Here is a 16879-nt window from a genome sequence, read left to right as displayed (position 1 = left end):
GAGTAAAACTAACACTTCAGCCACCTCCATTGTTTTCTGCGTAAGAGAAAATGACAGGCAGCGAGCAGGAAGCCAGCTCCTGCAGAGGCTGCTGTCATCCCGGTTGACGACGGTTAAACTTTTCTCGAGTCGCCGACGCGACTCCGCGTGTGACCATGGCAACCACTGAAACCACAGAGGAGCTATTTTTACTGGTATCGCTGTCTGGTTTTGGAGCACCATCAGGTACATTTATTCAGGTCTGATTATGCTGTCTGGACCGACAGTTGATGCAAACCGCGCCGCTCGGAGCCTCCGAGTGAAATTGACAGTGAGTGAACATTTGTAACAAGTGTGTAATCGAAAAAAAAAAAGCACAAATAAAAGACATCTGCAGAAAAGATTAATACATTATTCACAACAGCTTTTCTGTGTGGGAGGAGCAATAAATAGACAAAGTAATAAATCTGTGTATCAGTATGTTTGTAGATCTTCTCATTAGCACAATAAATCAGATACAACACATGATGGCAACTTAATGCAGCCATTACACTCTATAGCGCCCCTGCTGCGTCGATGATCTGATTAGATTTTGGAGACCCATCTCCATAAATCTGCATATTAATGAGTAAAATAATAACTCTCCTCAAAGTGTAATAACTCTTTAGCCTTTGAGATTCTGGTTTGATGAGTGAAAGCAAGCATGTTTACAAAAAATATATAATTAATGTGCAGATAAGCTTCACCACTGACCTCTTTTATATAAAATGGCTCTGCAATCAATGCGCTGCAATATTGCGGAGCGAAAAAGCGTTATGTAATGTTTTGTTGATCTGGGACAAACATGCAGACATACCAGATGCAGGCCAACCAGTGTGCCGCCAGTCCAAAAACACAGACCAGCAGCACCAGGACGGCCGCCCCGTATTCGATGTAGTGGTCCAGTTTGCGGGCGACCCGGCCCAAACGGAGGAGCCGGACAACCTTAAGAGAGCTGAACAGACTGCTGATTCCCTGGAAGAAAAGCCAAACAGGAAACGTGTCAGATAAGAGCATTGGGAGATTCTCAGTAGAGTTTTTTTTCCAAATATGCAAAAGTTGTTGTTTTTTTCTTTTATTCATGTTTGTGCTCAAAAGTGTCAATAAAAAATATCTGTTTTTGTCAGGAAAATAAATGTCTCAATTATTATACATTTTGACTCAGTTCTTTACTCTGCTTTGTAACATTCTTTTTAGTTTCATTACTACAGCATAAACTTAAAAAATTCTACATTTTAAAAGCTGGATAAGGACTAAAGATTTTTCTTTTTTTGTTGTTTTTCACTTTCTCCGTTGCACATTTGTGGCAATCTATGTATTTTGACTTAGATTCGATTATGCTGCTGGTCAAAAACATTTCTCTATATTTTGAATACGAGGCAAAATGCTATCTGTAGTTTCTTCACTTGCTTTCCTTTTTAACAGGATGACAGACCACTGGCGCATGTCAAAATAAAATTAAGCGGCCTACATTATCCGATTCACAGATTTTTTTAACATCTGAATATTGAAGTAAAACCTACAGCAAATATGAACATAAAATATAATTTGAAAGCTTTTCAGAGTAGCCACTATATAAAAGCAAAACACACCCTAAATGTTTTATTAGCAGCAACAAGCGCATAATAAATAAAAAAGAACAAAAAAAATAATCATTGAGATTTGATTGCAAAAGCTTTCTCCAACAACGTGATAAAACTTTACAACTCTAAGCAGCTCTAACCAAAGGCTAAATGTCTACTCAGCTTAGCTGCAACCTGAAACGCCCGCTCACTGATTCAAAGCGACAACTGCAATCCCATCAGTCTGCTCTGCAGTGCTGTTGGTATTCTTTATGTGTGTGTCTGTGCACTATCTGGGTATTGATTTAGCTAAAGTGCTGTGGTCTGCAATGCGAGTACAACTGCTGTGTTGGCTGTCACTTGATCTGTCAGAGATGCCCATCAGACACCTAAACTTCAGCTTGTATGAAATCACTTTTCAGCCTTTAGATCAGACACTTGTAATGGCCACTACTAAACACTGACTTTTTTATCCGAAAGCCTCTTTGTAACTCGTTTGGTGGTACGTTTGGGGTCACCGTGGTTTTGGACCAAAACTTGTTATGCCTTAGCAATGACTTTCTAGTCGAGGTTTTGAGAGGTTTCTTCAATATTTTTGGAATAATGTTCTGTCCTAATGGTGCAATCTACTTTGTGAAGTGCAGCAGTCTCTCCTATAGCAAAAGAAAAAGCTACACAACACAATGCTGCTACAGCTATTCTTCACTGTTGATGGATGTTTCCCAAGTTTGCAAGTTTCCTCATTGTTCCTCCAAACGCAATGATGGCCGTTATGGGCAAACACTTTAATTTTAGTTTCATAGACCAGAGGACATGTCCCCAAAAGTTATGGTCTTTGTCTCCAAGTTCACTTACAAGATGCAATCTTGCTTTTTATGTTCCTATTGTAATAATAGCTTCTTTCTCCCTGAGTGGCCTTTTAGCCTAATACATGGATTTGTTTTAGTGTGGATAATTGCTCTCTCTCTTACCAGCTTCAATAAGCATCTTAAAAAGGCCTTTTGCTTGTTTCCTGAACGGTATGGTAGTTAGACATTCCCACACTGAGGCTATTCTTGCATATAATTCTGTGAACAGATAAAAGCAGAATTTTTAAACTTGAAGAAGTCCACAACTCTGTTTTAGAAAACTTGCCTGAATTGTTTTTGTTTTTATATATTCCCTTGGTATCAGTGTATTTGAGCCGTTGCATTGAAGTACATCCAAAGTTGTGCCTCCATTTAACTCAGCTGTTGTCAATGAACCTATTAAGAGTGTTCCCTGTTTGTTTAAATGGACAGTAAGCTAAGTGTTTGTAAATTCAGAATTTTAAGATGACACTAAAATTGTTCAAAAATGCTTCTCATTATTTATTCTGGCTTTTAGCAAATACAAATTATTTCGATGACCTAAAGCAGGATAACATTTGTCTGATTTTAAGAACATACATGAGGGTGATTGATAGCGCCAAGCCCCTCCTCCTGGCTCTGACTGGTTTCTGACAGAGCAGTGCATTTCTGCAGATGGCAGTAGGACCACATGGAAGAGGAGCTTTATTTTCTCATCTGTCTCATACTATTCTGTCAGGATATAACAGCTTTAACAAATATGTTTTAAAAAATTCTTTATAAAAGTTATATACTGCAGCTTAAATGTCAGACAGTAACAAAAGACTGGCATGTGTCTATATAAACAGTGTATGGCAATCTGTTTTTTACAGATAGATCCAGATGCCTGCTTTTGATCCCCTCCTCATATTTTAATTAAAAAGAGCATGTTTACTCGGTCGAAGTTGATCAATCTTATGCAATGAGAATAAAAGTTACGCATTTGACACCTCTATCAACGTTTTACATAATACATCCCCTTTGTGTCAAATGTGAGGGCTAAATTATTAACTTATCACTTTGTGGTGAAAAAATAGATTATTCATAGCACTCGGAAAAACCAGACAGAGCATTACAGCAGCTATGCACCACAAAGACCTTGGGGCCAATCCAATAAAGGAAAGAAGTTTCCACAAGTTTCTCATAATTTATTCACATCCTGTTCAGAATAATCTAATTAGTTGCTCCTCTGCAGTATCACCTGTTTGTAGGCGTTTTGTTTTTTCTTTCTGAAACTTTGTCACTTTGTCATCTTCCAGGTCATCTTCTTTTGCTTGACTTGGAGGATGACAGCTCCGGTATTTATTAAACCCAAATGCAGAGTTGGTACTGTTGGGACATAAGTTGCGCAGTTTCAAACGAACGCCGACCCAGTTTTTTGGGCTAACAAAGACAATAGAAAGAGCCTCATTATACGTCACAGCCTTTTTAAGATACACAATGACCCCCATGAGACATCTCTTTTACGTCCCTGAGCGAGGCCGGCGTCAAAATGAACGAAACAGTAACAGTCAGGACCCCCGAGTTTATGACAAACCGACTGATTCAGAGGAAAGCAGATGGTTGTTGATGCCCTCCATCCTGGCAAGGCCACAGTCCCAAAGACTGAAATCAGGGAGAAGCTTGCCAAGATGTACAAGACCACCCCAATGTTGTATTTGTCTTTGGCTTCAGGCTTTGCTATGGTCTACGACTCTTTAGACTATGCCAAGGAGAATGAGCCCAAACACAAACTTGCCAGACATGGTCTGCTTGAGAATTAGAAGACCTCAAGGAAACAGCGCAAGGAACGCAAGAACAGAATGAAGAAAGTGCGGGGCATCAAGAAGGCCAGTGTTGAAGCTGCTGGCAAAAAGTGAGCCCAGAGGGCCAGCGGGTGTCTTCTTCATGCTCAAGATGGTCTTGTATATTCTCATCAAATAAAGTTTGGGGAAAAAAGAGAAAAAAAAAAGACCCCACGAGACTTCCTTGAGCCTCTTTCGTAGGCTGAATTTAAAAAAAATAAGATGGTGAAATGTTGCTGTGTAATAATGTTAAAGTCAATGGGTTGTGGAAATGACTTTAGTTCACAGCAGAAAACTTGTTTCGTTACTTGGAATAGCATTAACATTATAGCTGCTAAGCAAGCTAGCATAGGGCTAATGCTAGCTGTGGTCAATTATTAAGCTTTTACCGAACACTTTAACTTAAAGTCACTATAGACTTTACTCACTATAACAAGTTTTTAAAGGGGGTGTACTATGGAAAACAAATACGACTTTTTTGAGCCTTAAATGTTATTCCCTCATAAAAAATTAAAATAAACATACCTAGAGGGTTGCTTTGATTCTTTCAGGGTGCCTAAACGCTTGCTCCCTCAAGTTTGTCCTTGGAGCTGCAGCTTCTTTCCCACAGAGCGAGTTTCCCCCACACCTCACCCACTCAGCTCCGCAGCAGCAATTAGCAAACACCTGGTGAATCGCATCTGCCGAGCTCATTACAAAAACTACTTCTCTTGACAATTTTTGATTTCAGCTCATTTTTCAGTCATTTTTAAATATCTTTATTTCTTTTCAGAGGTTTCCATATCTTTGCAAACAGAGTATTTATAAAACATACAAAATCAATTTAAACAGTTTTTAAACTATATAACTTATTTGCACTAAATTAAGGATTTTCATAAGCACAGTTTTTTTTTATTTACTTTGTCTATTTGAAATTATTTTTCAGTCTCCGTCTTCTTTTTGTTGTTTTTGCTCAGTTTTCCACGTGTTTGTCTGGCACTTTGCTGCTGGTACACCTGAACTACGGTAGTAAAGGACAAAAAATAAACTTGAAACTGCTCTACAAAAGAGTAATTGGATTTCATAATGAACAACAAATCATAGTAAATCTCATAAGTAAATAAGATACACTTTGATAAACCAACTGCTAAGTTCATGAAAAAATCTGCTTAGGATCAGCAGATTTTATTTTATTTTTTCTCTTATGGCATTTCCACCAACAAAGCGATGCCATCTCTTTTTCTGGGGCTATTCGCTTCACTTGTCATGAAGTGCAAACGTTAGAGTCTCAGTTTAAGTGTGTCTTTTTCAATTCATTAGGCCCCTCTGCGCCTTGTTTATCTTACGAGTTCTGTTTTATTTCAGCAGTCTGCCTGTGGATTTTATATCTGGATTTGCTCCTACACTTTTCTGTCCCTGTGATTATATTTATTGTTTCCACCTGCGTCTCATCAGCCCCTGCTGAGATTCAAACTGCTTTGAACTTATGACTCGCTTATTTATTGTAGATTTTCTGGTATTTGGCCTTTTTCAGCCTTCAAACCTGCCGTACTTCTGAGGCACCTTTGCTGGAGAAAGTTTTATTGGTCTTTTATTTCCTATTGACGTTTGACTTCTCGCTACTTATCACGTCATATTAAATATAAATTACCTTATGAAACTATTGGTATGCCTTTAACTTTCCCACATTTTGTCACTTTACAACCGCAACTTCAATTTATTATACAGATATTTTAGGTGACAGGCCAACACAATGTATAGTTGTGAAGCAGAAGGAAAATAATATCTGGTTTTCAAATCTTTTTGGCGTGCATTTGTATTCAGAGCCTTTAACTTTTTACTCCTAAATACAATTCAGTGCAACCAAAGGCCTTCAGTTTAATTAATAAACAGAGTCAATTGGTGATACAATACAAACACAGTTGTTCTGTTCATACCATAAAGGTTTGTCATGAAGATCAATAAACACACCAGTCAGATCAGGTGCTAACCTATCAACACATTTAAACTGACAAACATGGACCATCAGGATTAATCAGAGGCCTGTGGTAACTGTGGAGGAGTTGTAGAGATCTACCGCTCAGGTGGGAGAATCTGTTGACAGAACAACTATTAGTTCTAAACTTCACAAATCTGGTCTTTATGCAAACGTGGCATAAAGAAAAAAAAACAGAGTCTCGTTTAACTCATCTAGTGAACACGACAAACGTGGAAGATGGTGCTTTTAGTCAGATGAGAACAATAATGAACTTCTTGGTCTCCATTCAAAATAACCTTTGTGGCAGAAAATTAATTTTTACACATCATTCTGAAATCATCTTTATTCAGCAGAAATATGGATGCCGATCAGTGTTGATAGGAAGATGGATAGCAGGCTAATCCTGAAAGAAAACCTGGCTGCCAAAACATTTGATACGCTGTGTGTTTAGGCCTCAGAAGCCTAAACACACAGCGTTACAGTCGAATGGTTCAGACTGAACTTGAGCACTTTTGCAAAAATAAATAAATAAATGCAGTTAAAATTCTCTAGACTGCAAAGTGGATCCATAGTTATAAATGCAATGAAAGTATTGACTCGTGGAACTGAATCCAAATGTGTGTCATTTTGTTAAATAAAATGGACAAGACGCATCATTTTTCTTCAACTTCACAAATATTGCACTATTTTTGTTTTATTCTATCAACTAAAACCCAAATGGAACACATTAAAGTTTGTATTTAGGTTCAACCCAGTTAGGCAGGAAAGAAAGAAAAGCCTTCAGATGACTTTCAACTCCATTTCATGAAACTGTGGTCTGAAGTAACATCTGCAACTTTAATGCTAGAATGAGTTAAATTAATTGCAATGGCTTTGTCATAAGTAATCCAAAACCGCTGATATAAAGACTTAATCCCATAGATCTTATAATGCAATTAAAAATTAAACTTGACATTTAAAAAAAAAAAAAAAAAAAGAAACAAACAAAGTCTTGAGACTCGACCGGCTTTGACAGCCATTAACAGGATGCAGCCAAGCTCAGATTTGCCACAAATTTCTAAACATTTGCTGCAAGAGTAACATAAAGTGTGCAACATATGCCATCTCTGAAGCCTAATGAAGAAGTTTATCCAAACTGTTTAAGAGTGCATGAGTAAAGTAAAAACCCAAATCTGTGCATTATCATATTCCAATCAAACTGAAGCCTACTTGGGTGACAGCTCGGTGGTTCCAATTCTTCCCATCACGTCCCATGCATGAACACAGGCAGAAGAGAAAGAGGGTGAGGCCATGCAAACAGAATGTGAGGGGGGCGGTGGGGTGGAAAAAGAAGAAAGAAACAAAAGCGAGGAACATGAGAAAGAATACTTAATTACTGATAAGCAACAAATAAATACATGGAAAAAAACAAAAAACAAAAAATGAAATCCAACAATCAAAACTGAAACTGATCGAAGTGCACGGTGTGACCAAGGCATGCGCCAAACAAGAATAACTTAGAAACCGCCATGAATAACTTGAATCATCATCCAGCATTTCTTTAATGGAGACCTGCTGGGGAGGAACAGCCATCAAAGTTATTCATGCCAGTCATTAGGTCTGCAGCAGCAGCACCATCGCCTTCAACCAATATGAAGCTTACTGGATTCACTGAGTTGTCGGAGGCAGAAAGTGGGAGGAAAATCTTAGAATGTGTTTTTTTTAGCACACATCTCAGTTAAACTGTAAAAAAACATGGAGAACCAAAAGTCTCAAACTTTTTTACATCTTTAAAATCCATTTTTTGATTTTAAGTGTAATTATTCGAAACCCAGTGAATCAGTGTTTTTATGAAATCCATGCAAATGATTAAAAATATATATATATATACATATATATATATATATATATATATATATATATATATATACATATACATATATATATATATATATATATATATATATATATATATATATATATATATATATATTCCATTTCTTCCCATCACGTCCCATGCATGAACACAGGCAGAAGAGAAAGAGGGTGAGGCCAAATATATATATAACTTTTTCCCTAATATTTATGGAGTCAGTACAGGTTTAAAAACATTCAATATTGTGTCCAGAAATGTTAAAATGTTTATTCTATCCACTAATTTATTCTCTCACTCTCCCACTCTTTAGATCCATTTCCTGACCTATTGCTTTTGTTGATAATTTGGTGACTTTTTCTTTATTCCATTTCCTTGGTTTTAATTATACGTTCAATAATATAAAAATAAATAAATAAATCCAACACCCTGCATAGAAATGTCACAAAATTATATTTATTTGACTTCACTTCAGAGACTAAAACATGAATATACTTTTGTTATTTCAACATTGTTCTTTTACACCAAAAGCAAAGGGAAGCGATTTTAGTCCCGTAAATTAGCTGACGTAATTAGACCACATAACCATTGCTCAGATTTTTTGACAACCTCCTTTCTAATGCTATTAAAACTTTTGCTTTTCTCAGCAAATCAAAAAAAAAAGTTACAATAACCCCAAACAGCACCTTCTGAAGCCATAAAAGTTCTCTCATTTTTGCTCTCTAGGCAAACCTCTGAACATTTCTGCCACACTTGAGCTTGTCAGCATTTCGGATGCTGCAGCCCTGAATGATCCCGAAAGGACCAAAATGCTGGACTTGCAGAAACAGATCAATGCGGTCTGTCCACACCAGAGACCCTATTTTAAAGATTTAGTGCCGATTTTCACGTTACCTCAGACTCCGTGAGCAACCTTTTAATCCCCAGGAGCTGAAACCCAGGGCTCGACTCTTTCCGACACACCGAGACATTAAATGCCATCGCGGCAGTTCACACTGACACAATAACACACGTGAATCATGGAACCGTGACACGTTTAAGCACTTTGAGGGACACGAGCACACAATGGTCCAAAATGAAACCTGACAAATGTTACACCACGGAGCTGAGTCTAATCAATGTGAATTGAATTAAACATAGGCAATGCATCTCCTTATGGATTACTGTTAAACCACCGCCGTTTTCATCTGTCCAATAAGTTTCCCAAACTGATCTTGAGCAATTGTTCTCCTGGCTCCGTGAAGGGGGGTTTAAACTATTTATTTTATCTTCTTCACTGACATCAAATGATACAATCAGAAAGAGTGGTGTACAAAAAATAATCTTTTATTGCAGCAGGATAAGTATAATTGTTTCAAACAAAGTGAAAATGACTGGTGCCCATTAACAATACCCAGCGTCTAGGTACTTTTCATTAGTAATCGTTGTCTTCACGGTTTTCTGGGTTATAAATATGACGTGACACAGATTTCCTTGCGCTAAATCAAAGACGATTACTGAAAACAGAATTAGGTTTTAATAGGGAATTGAAAGTTGAGAATGTGGTTGATCAGTTAAATAGTAACGAGGGGAAGGAGAAGGTTTTTTGTTTTATGAAAAATACTGGACTCGTTGGGAGAATTTGAGGAATAAGTAGTAGGATCCAACAGATGGCAGTAGTGCAACAATAATGAATGCAACGTGCCTTAAAATCTAAAGAAGAAGGAGAAGGAGAGGAAGAATCTTTGCTTTGAAACAAAAGAATCTGCCATTCAGTAAGTCAAATATGTGTTGACTTATTGGAAATGATTAGAAGTGTTTGAAACAGTAGCAGTCCAACATTACAAATGAGCTCAATCTCCAATTTTGGTAGCAAATCAGAAGTAGCTAGTAGCGTAATAGCTGCTAACACATTGAATATGTTAGAAATAGCTAGCTGATGCTATGTTAATGTGACAGAATCATTATAAGGAAGGGGCAGACGGGATGCTTAAAATAACAGTTTAATCAGTAATGTGGCTCATTCTGTGAAAAAGCAGACAGGTGGCTCTTATTTAAGCCAACTTTATTCATAAGCACAGATGACCACATGTTATAGAAAAGCATTAAAACACAAACACAAGATGACACACAGAATACCTTAGAAAGCAACTTGAACAATGAAAATTAGCAGTCTTATGTCTACTTGTGGATGAAGGTGGCCAGTGTTGTACATGTTTGCTATAGAGAATTCCCCTCTGCAAATCTGAGTAAAATGGGTCATTGCCGAAGAGCCGAGCACTTTCACAAACAATCGATTGGCCGGGGGAAAATCTACGTGCAGGAAATGACGAGCTGCTCAGCCTAAATGTTCTCAGATGCTTTAAGATGGAAAGCAAAATGAAAAAAAAGCTGCAGAAGAAAACCGAAAACTACACTACACTTCGAATGGATTTAAGGATACCCAAGGTGCCAGTGGTTATGCAACTCAAAATTAGCTCAGTGATTTAAGGGGATGTTAAATTGTCAAGCATTTTTTACATTATATTACAATGAACGTTTTGTATTTACAAAAAAACAAAACAGACAGAGCCTTTCCCAACTGACTGCAGAGGGATATAAATTTAGATAAATATTCATTCTGTTTTTCCTTGGAACAGTATTAGTATTCCTAATGCATTTGTATGTAAGGGAATAAAAAGCATTATACAGATTTTGCTCTCTACTGACTTTTTTAAAACACACTGGTATAAAATCGAACCCAACTGTTTCTGGCTGCTCATCTGATCTTTCACTTATAGTCAGAGGAATCATTAAAATGATCAATGATGCTGTGGGCCTGTTTCTCTTCCAAAGACCCAGGGATTTTCATTAGAGTGCACGAGGTCATGAGTTCTTTGAAATAGATAACCCAGCGGCCTCCAACAAAAAACACCGCATAACGCGTCATCAAATTTGACCAAATAAACAGATCTCCTTTACCAAAGACAAAATCAGCCTCTTTTCCAGATGTGAATTAAAAAGAAAACGTGTGGGATGAACTAAAGCGAAGACCCAGTACTCTTGATGATTGAGATTTTGTAAAGAGGAATTCTCAAATTTTTCTTGTTTTCTCTGTAAAACACCATAAATGTTGAGTTAGCGCTTTCCTAAAGACAAAAGTGATGCTGTCGAGATGTATGGGATAAAGCGTTCTTTTAAAAAAAAAAAAAAAAAAAAAAATCTGTGTTAAATTATGCTACTGCAATAAAAGATTAATTTAATTCTAAGGCCTTGCTCTAAAAAGCGTTGCCAATAATTCTGGAGAGTGCTATAAACTTTATGGGACTCTTTTTTCCAAGAGAAAAATGGGATAATCAAAAAAAAAGGAGCCAGATATTCAGAAACCCCCTCATTCACTATACCTGAAATAAATCATAAAAATAGCATATCAAGCTAAAACTGTAGAGCTCAGCACTTCTACAATAAAAAAAAAAGAAGAGGGAAAGCCTTTAAACCACATTCTCCAATGAGTCAGTCCTCGTCAGCTTGTCAGAAGGCGTTAATGGTTTTCGGGTTTCAGTGTCGCAGAGCTCTGGAGTGCGCCCTAGTTTAACAAAGCAACGCCACTTTGCCAATTAAAATGTGCCAATTATCTCAAGATCCTGTGATGGCTCTTCAGCAAACACTCATCACCATGGAAAAGACATTTAGGTAATTCATAAATGAGCATTCTGACATCGCCTCAAACACGCAAAAATGTCCAAACTAAATGGTTCTAATGTAAATTGACAATTAAACGTGACCTAATACAGAGCTAAAAAGTTAGAATCTGTCAATTTAAGCGTTTAAATTGACGGTATGCTTTGGGAAACAGCAGCTTTTCATCTAGCACGACCGAACAAGCCGCCTGACGAACTTGGACTTTGAGCGGCGCCTCTTCGGGCAGCGGCGGACTCACCTCGTCCACGTTCTCGAAGGCGTTGATGACATCGTAGGGCAGGCAGGAGAGCAGGTCGATCACAAACCAGGTCTTCAGGTAGTTCATGCGGATCAGCTTGGGGTCGGAGATGACCTCGCCGGCGGGCCCCACGAACGTGGTGTGAAAGTTCAAGACGATGTCCACCAGGAAGATGACGTCCACGATGCTGTCCACCACCAGCCAGGCCACGTTGTTCTGCTTCGTCTTGAAGGAGACGTTGTAGGGCACCATGATAGCCGTGTAAAAGGTGAGGATGAGGATGACCCAGTCCCATGTGGTCTTAAAGAGGCAGTAGTGCAGGATGATGTGAGGAGGGGTTTTGGGGGTCTCCTGTTTGTACTGAGGTAGGATGTCAGAGCCAAGCTGCAGCACCTGCAGGGCGCAACGGGGAAGACGTCAGCGAAAAATACACACATTGACTAACTCTTGACTAACATGTGCTGCACCACAGGGTTGAAGCCGGTCTTACCTCAGCGAGACGGGAGTGCTTATGGACATTCTCTCCTTTATGAACTGTAGGTTGTAGCTGCTGTAAGACTCCCCTGCTGCTTGTTAGCGCTCGAGTCAATCGGGCAAACTTCCCCCAACCTGGAGTTCACACAAACAGATTGTAGGTACTGCATGTTTCCAAGAACATGTCTTTGAGTCCTAGGAGTCCTGGCTTTGAGAAGCCTCTCTTTCTACTGCAGAAATCCTACTCACCAATAACCGGTACAAAGCATTAGTAGCGTCTCTTTTCCCCATTTTCACGTCCAGGCAACAGATCCCTGTCTGTCTCCAGACAGGTTAGCAAAGCATAAAAAGCATAAAAAGTTTTGCTAACCTTTAAAGCTTTTTATGTTCCTTGCTATAATCTTATTTAGCATGTTCTTTTCATTAACATTACCAGTCCTCTAGGAGGTCTACATTTTGTACAGTTTCCCCCTGATGTTTGAGATTATTACTAAAAGCTAACGGTGATTTGGCCTCTCTTGTGGCTGCACCAAATTTCTAGTGCAGTTTACAGATCCACATTCAAGCTACCTGTACTCTAATCATGTCGAACTTTCTCAGTTCTTTAGGGTTCAATTTGAGTGCATCTATTTATTTTATCATATTTCATGTATTCATTTTCATTTCCTGTTTTATATTTCCCCGTCTTTGTAAAACCTTAGGTACCAATTATAGCAATTCCAAGTCTTTCAGAATGTAATAAGCTACAGCATGGAAAACTTGCCTTGCTAGCCAGTCATTAAATATTAGTATTAAAACCAGGAGAAACGTCACGTCAGTGAGAGAGTAGCCGCTGCAAAATGGATTTTAAAGCAAAGATGAAGTGACTCTGATCCTGATGATTTCAATTCCAGGTATTTCGTATTAGTAATGTTTCGGTATAAATGTTAATGTGTTTGTTTTGATTTGTTTTGTTTTGTTTTTTTCTTATGTCATTCTGAAGTTGATTGCTGAACAACTGTGAACTGTTGGGTCTAACCTTTGGAAGAATCGTCCTCAATGGGCTGCTTGAAGGCTGTGATGTCGCTGAACGTACAGAGGAACAGAACCACTTTCTCTTGTTCGTTTCGAATGGGAGCAATTTTCACAAAAAACCAAACCGGCGTCCCTGAAAACAGAACACAAGTTTAGCTGCGTCATCGGCTTTCGTTAGGAGGAAATAGCCCTTTATTAATGTAGAAAATAACACAACTTGTTGAATGAGTGTAAAAAAATATATTATAATCTTTAATTCAAAGTTCATTAAAGTTTTGAATCAAATTTTCTCATTTTGTTTACTTTACAAATGAAAAGTAATGTCAGAATAAAACTATTTGCTTTGACTTCAAGCTAATTTAAAATAATAAAATAAAGGTAACTATTTATAGATCAAGTGTAGAGTGGTTGAATCATCACAGTAAACAACTCCGGTTAGATCAACTTATAGAAACTTACATTTTTATCTTCAGACAAAGAAAAACTCTGAAAATTTTGATATACTTTATATACTCCTTTTTCTTCTCATAATTATCCAGACTTAGGAAACACTTTAAAAATATTTATTTTTTTCTAATAGACTTGGGTTTAATTCATTTAAATCAGATTGTTAAATAAATTAGCCATGAAAAATGTTTATCTTCAAATAAGCAACATCGGATCTGCCTACATTCACTCTGCACAAGTTAAACCACTAAGTAAGACGTAAATGCATTGTGAAGTTTTTGTGATAGTTTTGTCAAATCAAAGGGGAAAAAAGTTAATAAAACAACAAACCTGGGAGAAGATACTTTGGTTCATTCAGGAAGTATTTTTAAAAACAGTTTAAACTAATTTAAGTCAACTCATTCCACAGACTTCTTAATTATTAAAGAAATCCATGTAACTTTGGAAGTATTTCAAATTTATATCAAGAAATATTTATTATCTGATTTTATATGCAAGCAATAAAAAGCTTAAAAGACTATTTTCATTCATCAGTTTTACAGTGGGCCTCGGTTCGCCTTTTGTATCACAGCTTTTTCCATTACATAATAGGGACTGTAATATTGTATTAGTCTACACCTGCATGTTGAAACAAACAGCACCATATTCTCCTTTGGAAGGTTTTCCAGTTCCAGTCTGGCTCTTAAACCAATTAGCACATTTCTACAGACGCCGAAATGTTCTGGGCTGCCTTTGAACTCCGGCTCCACGCCGCACAAGCCCCGAGTGCATTTGCATTACAAAGGAGAGGAGACTCTCGTTTCTCTCTTCCTTCACATTTGCCACCGCTACTTACTGTTCTTCTTGTACATCAGGATTTCAAATGAGTTCATCTCATAATTCTCAAACGTTAGTCGGACTTTTTCCGTCGTGTCCTTGTCGGTGAGCTCCCCGTACATAAAGCTGAAAAGAGGAGAAAGAGAGGGGGGGGGGGGGTAAAAAAAAATGTGTACATTCAGTGGACACCTCTATGAAGATTGCTGAGCAAAGCTAAATTTATGACTGTATCTAAGAAGCTTTTTTTGTTTGTTTGTTTGTATATGTCAGTTTGGAAAAAGGATGTGAGGGGATGAGCAATTTCTCTTCTTTTTTTTTTTTTTTTTCTCTTTGTCCACAAATGACAAAATGCAGATCAGGTTCCTAATCAGCTCTGCTGTCAATTCCAGACAAGCGCCACCTTCAAGCTGCCAAATTTGCCCTCATCAATTCCAAATGAGCAGCTGCTTCTGCCATCATTATTGTTGTAAACTCTCTGGAGACTCTCTGCTAAATGTAAAATGTCTCTGCATCATGCAAAATACGCCACATTTTCGCTTGTCATAGGCTATTACTGGAAGCTACTGGTTTCAGTGTGTTTGCACATTCCCCCCCCCCTATTTGTCAGTTAACCATAAACATCAAAAAGTTTAAAAGTTGCGCATTGAGGTCACTTAGAGTCAGTTTTCAGGCTCACCCTCCAGGCATAAAGCTGGAACAAATGTTTGAATCTTATACAATAAACACATTTTTATTAAATGAAGTGAAATCTTGTTGCACATTGGTTTTATCTTTTATTTTCTCCGTCTTCTGTTTCCTTTTTAACATTATAAAATAAGCCAGTACATATAATGTAGTATGAGTCACATTCAGTGAGTCTTAAAATCATTTTTTGTTTTTAGCTATGTTTTCTATCAACACAGCCTGGTGTGGGACAGGTGGTGAAGGGAAACCAGAAATCAGGAAAGTTCCTTCACTCAGTTTAATGAAACCATATCAAGCAGTGTCTGTGCAGCAGATTGAATGTACATAAAGAAAAATGACACTTCTGGTTTTACAATGATTTATTCAGGAGAATATTAATTGTGAGAGTGAGAATTGGTCAAACTGCTTAACTTCTCTAAGTGTGAATTAATCACTCTACTAATCTACTGATCTGAGAGAACAGATTCTTCTACTTATATTTCAACACCTGTTAGTTACGGGCTGCTGAAAACCTTGAAGCTAAAAAGAAAGTAAAAAATCATTAATGCACTGTGTAGTGAAATCTTCCAGCTACCAGTTTGTAAATTAAGCAAATGAAACAAAAAAAAATTAAATAAACAATCAGAAGGCTACATGCACTCATAATCAATATTAATGTCTACTTAAGTCTGGGCTTAAAATGATGTTTTGAACTATTATTTTCCAACAATGTTTGAGAGAACATTTTGAGGAGGCAAGATGAGGTTTTCAAATTTAGCTAAACGATCAATTGTCAAGTATTATGCTAAGAGTGTGTTTCACTATTTGTGCTCCCTACATATTCAACAGCTGGTTGATTAAAACATTTATACAGCTTAGTGTTCCAACAGGACAATGTTGTGAAAACCCGTTTAAAAGTTGAAAAAAAGATCAGGAAAAAAAAACATTCAAAATAAAGCCATTAAACCAATCCATTTAAATGAGCTTCTGATTAGTGGAGCTCTCGACTATCCAGCCAGAACCTTGGTGGCAACAGGAAGCGTATATTTTCTTTGCAACTTCCAAAAGTAACAGGGCGTGAAAGAGTGGAATCGCATTTACTTTAGCTGCGTCGTAATTCACTTGCTTTGTCAATAAGCTCAGGACAAGACAACAGACGTCTCTCAAATCTGAAATGTCTTGAAAACCAAACAGCAGACAATTTTAATACAACCACCAGAGTTTAAAGGTAGGAAACCAAAGCGGTTGCCTGTTACATCTGCAGACTAGACTGAATTTATACATAGACACAAACGCACTGAAATGTACCACGAAACAATAAAACGGTAAGCCATCCGTGATGTCTAATTGGCAAAACGAGCCTCTTGAATAGGAGTTTAACCTAAAGATTGTCTTCAGCCACGCTCCAGAGGGATTCATCTCACTTCGTGTGTTAGTGCTGCCTTAAGCAGCAGTTTCCAGCATGATCTAAATATATCTTGTTATGAAATACAAAAGGAGGCCCGTATCTAATAAGACAGTCTGACGC

The 16879-nt window shown here is 37.6% G+C and overlaps 1 protein-coding gene and 1 pseudogene across 1 annotated transcript in view; one reads left to right on the top strand and one right to left on the bottom strand.

The window, feature by feature from the left end:
* Positions 1–16879, bottom strand: part of kcnh1a (potassium voltage-gated channel, subfamily H (eag-related), member 1a) — a 65206-nt gene that overhangs the window by 31127 nt on the left and 17200 nt on the right. The window contains exons 3-7 of the mRNA XM_014969503.2: positions 14708–14814; positions 13430–13558; positions 12428–12546; positions 11938–12330; positions 836–993 (exon numbers count right to left, since the gene is read on the bottom strand). Coding sequence (XP_014824989.1) covers positions 836–993; positions 11938–12330; positions 12428–12546; positions 13430–13558; positions 14708–14814 — 906 coding nt within the window. The remainder of the gene's footprint in view (positions 1–835; positions 994–11937; positions 12331–12427; positions 12547–13429; positions 13559–14707; positions 14815–16879) is intronic.
* On the top strand, positions 3924–4397 carry LOC106904952 (small ribosomal subunit protein eS24 pseudogene; annotated as a pseudogene).

The sequence above is a fragment of the Poecilia mexicana genome, unplaced genomic scaffold, assembly GCF_051168715.1.
Source record: "Poecilia mexicana isolate PSO_F unplaced genomic scaffold, ASM5116871v1 scaffold_15, whole genome shotgun sequence".
Classification (NCBI taxonomy): Eukaryota; Metazoa; Chordata; class Actinopteri; order Cyprinodontiformes; family Poeciliidae; genus Poecilia; species Poecilia mexicana.
This window is presented reverse-complemented; position numbering and strand designations above follow the sequence as displayed.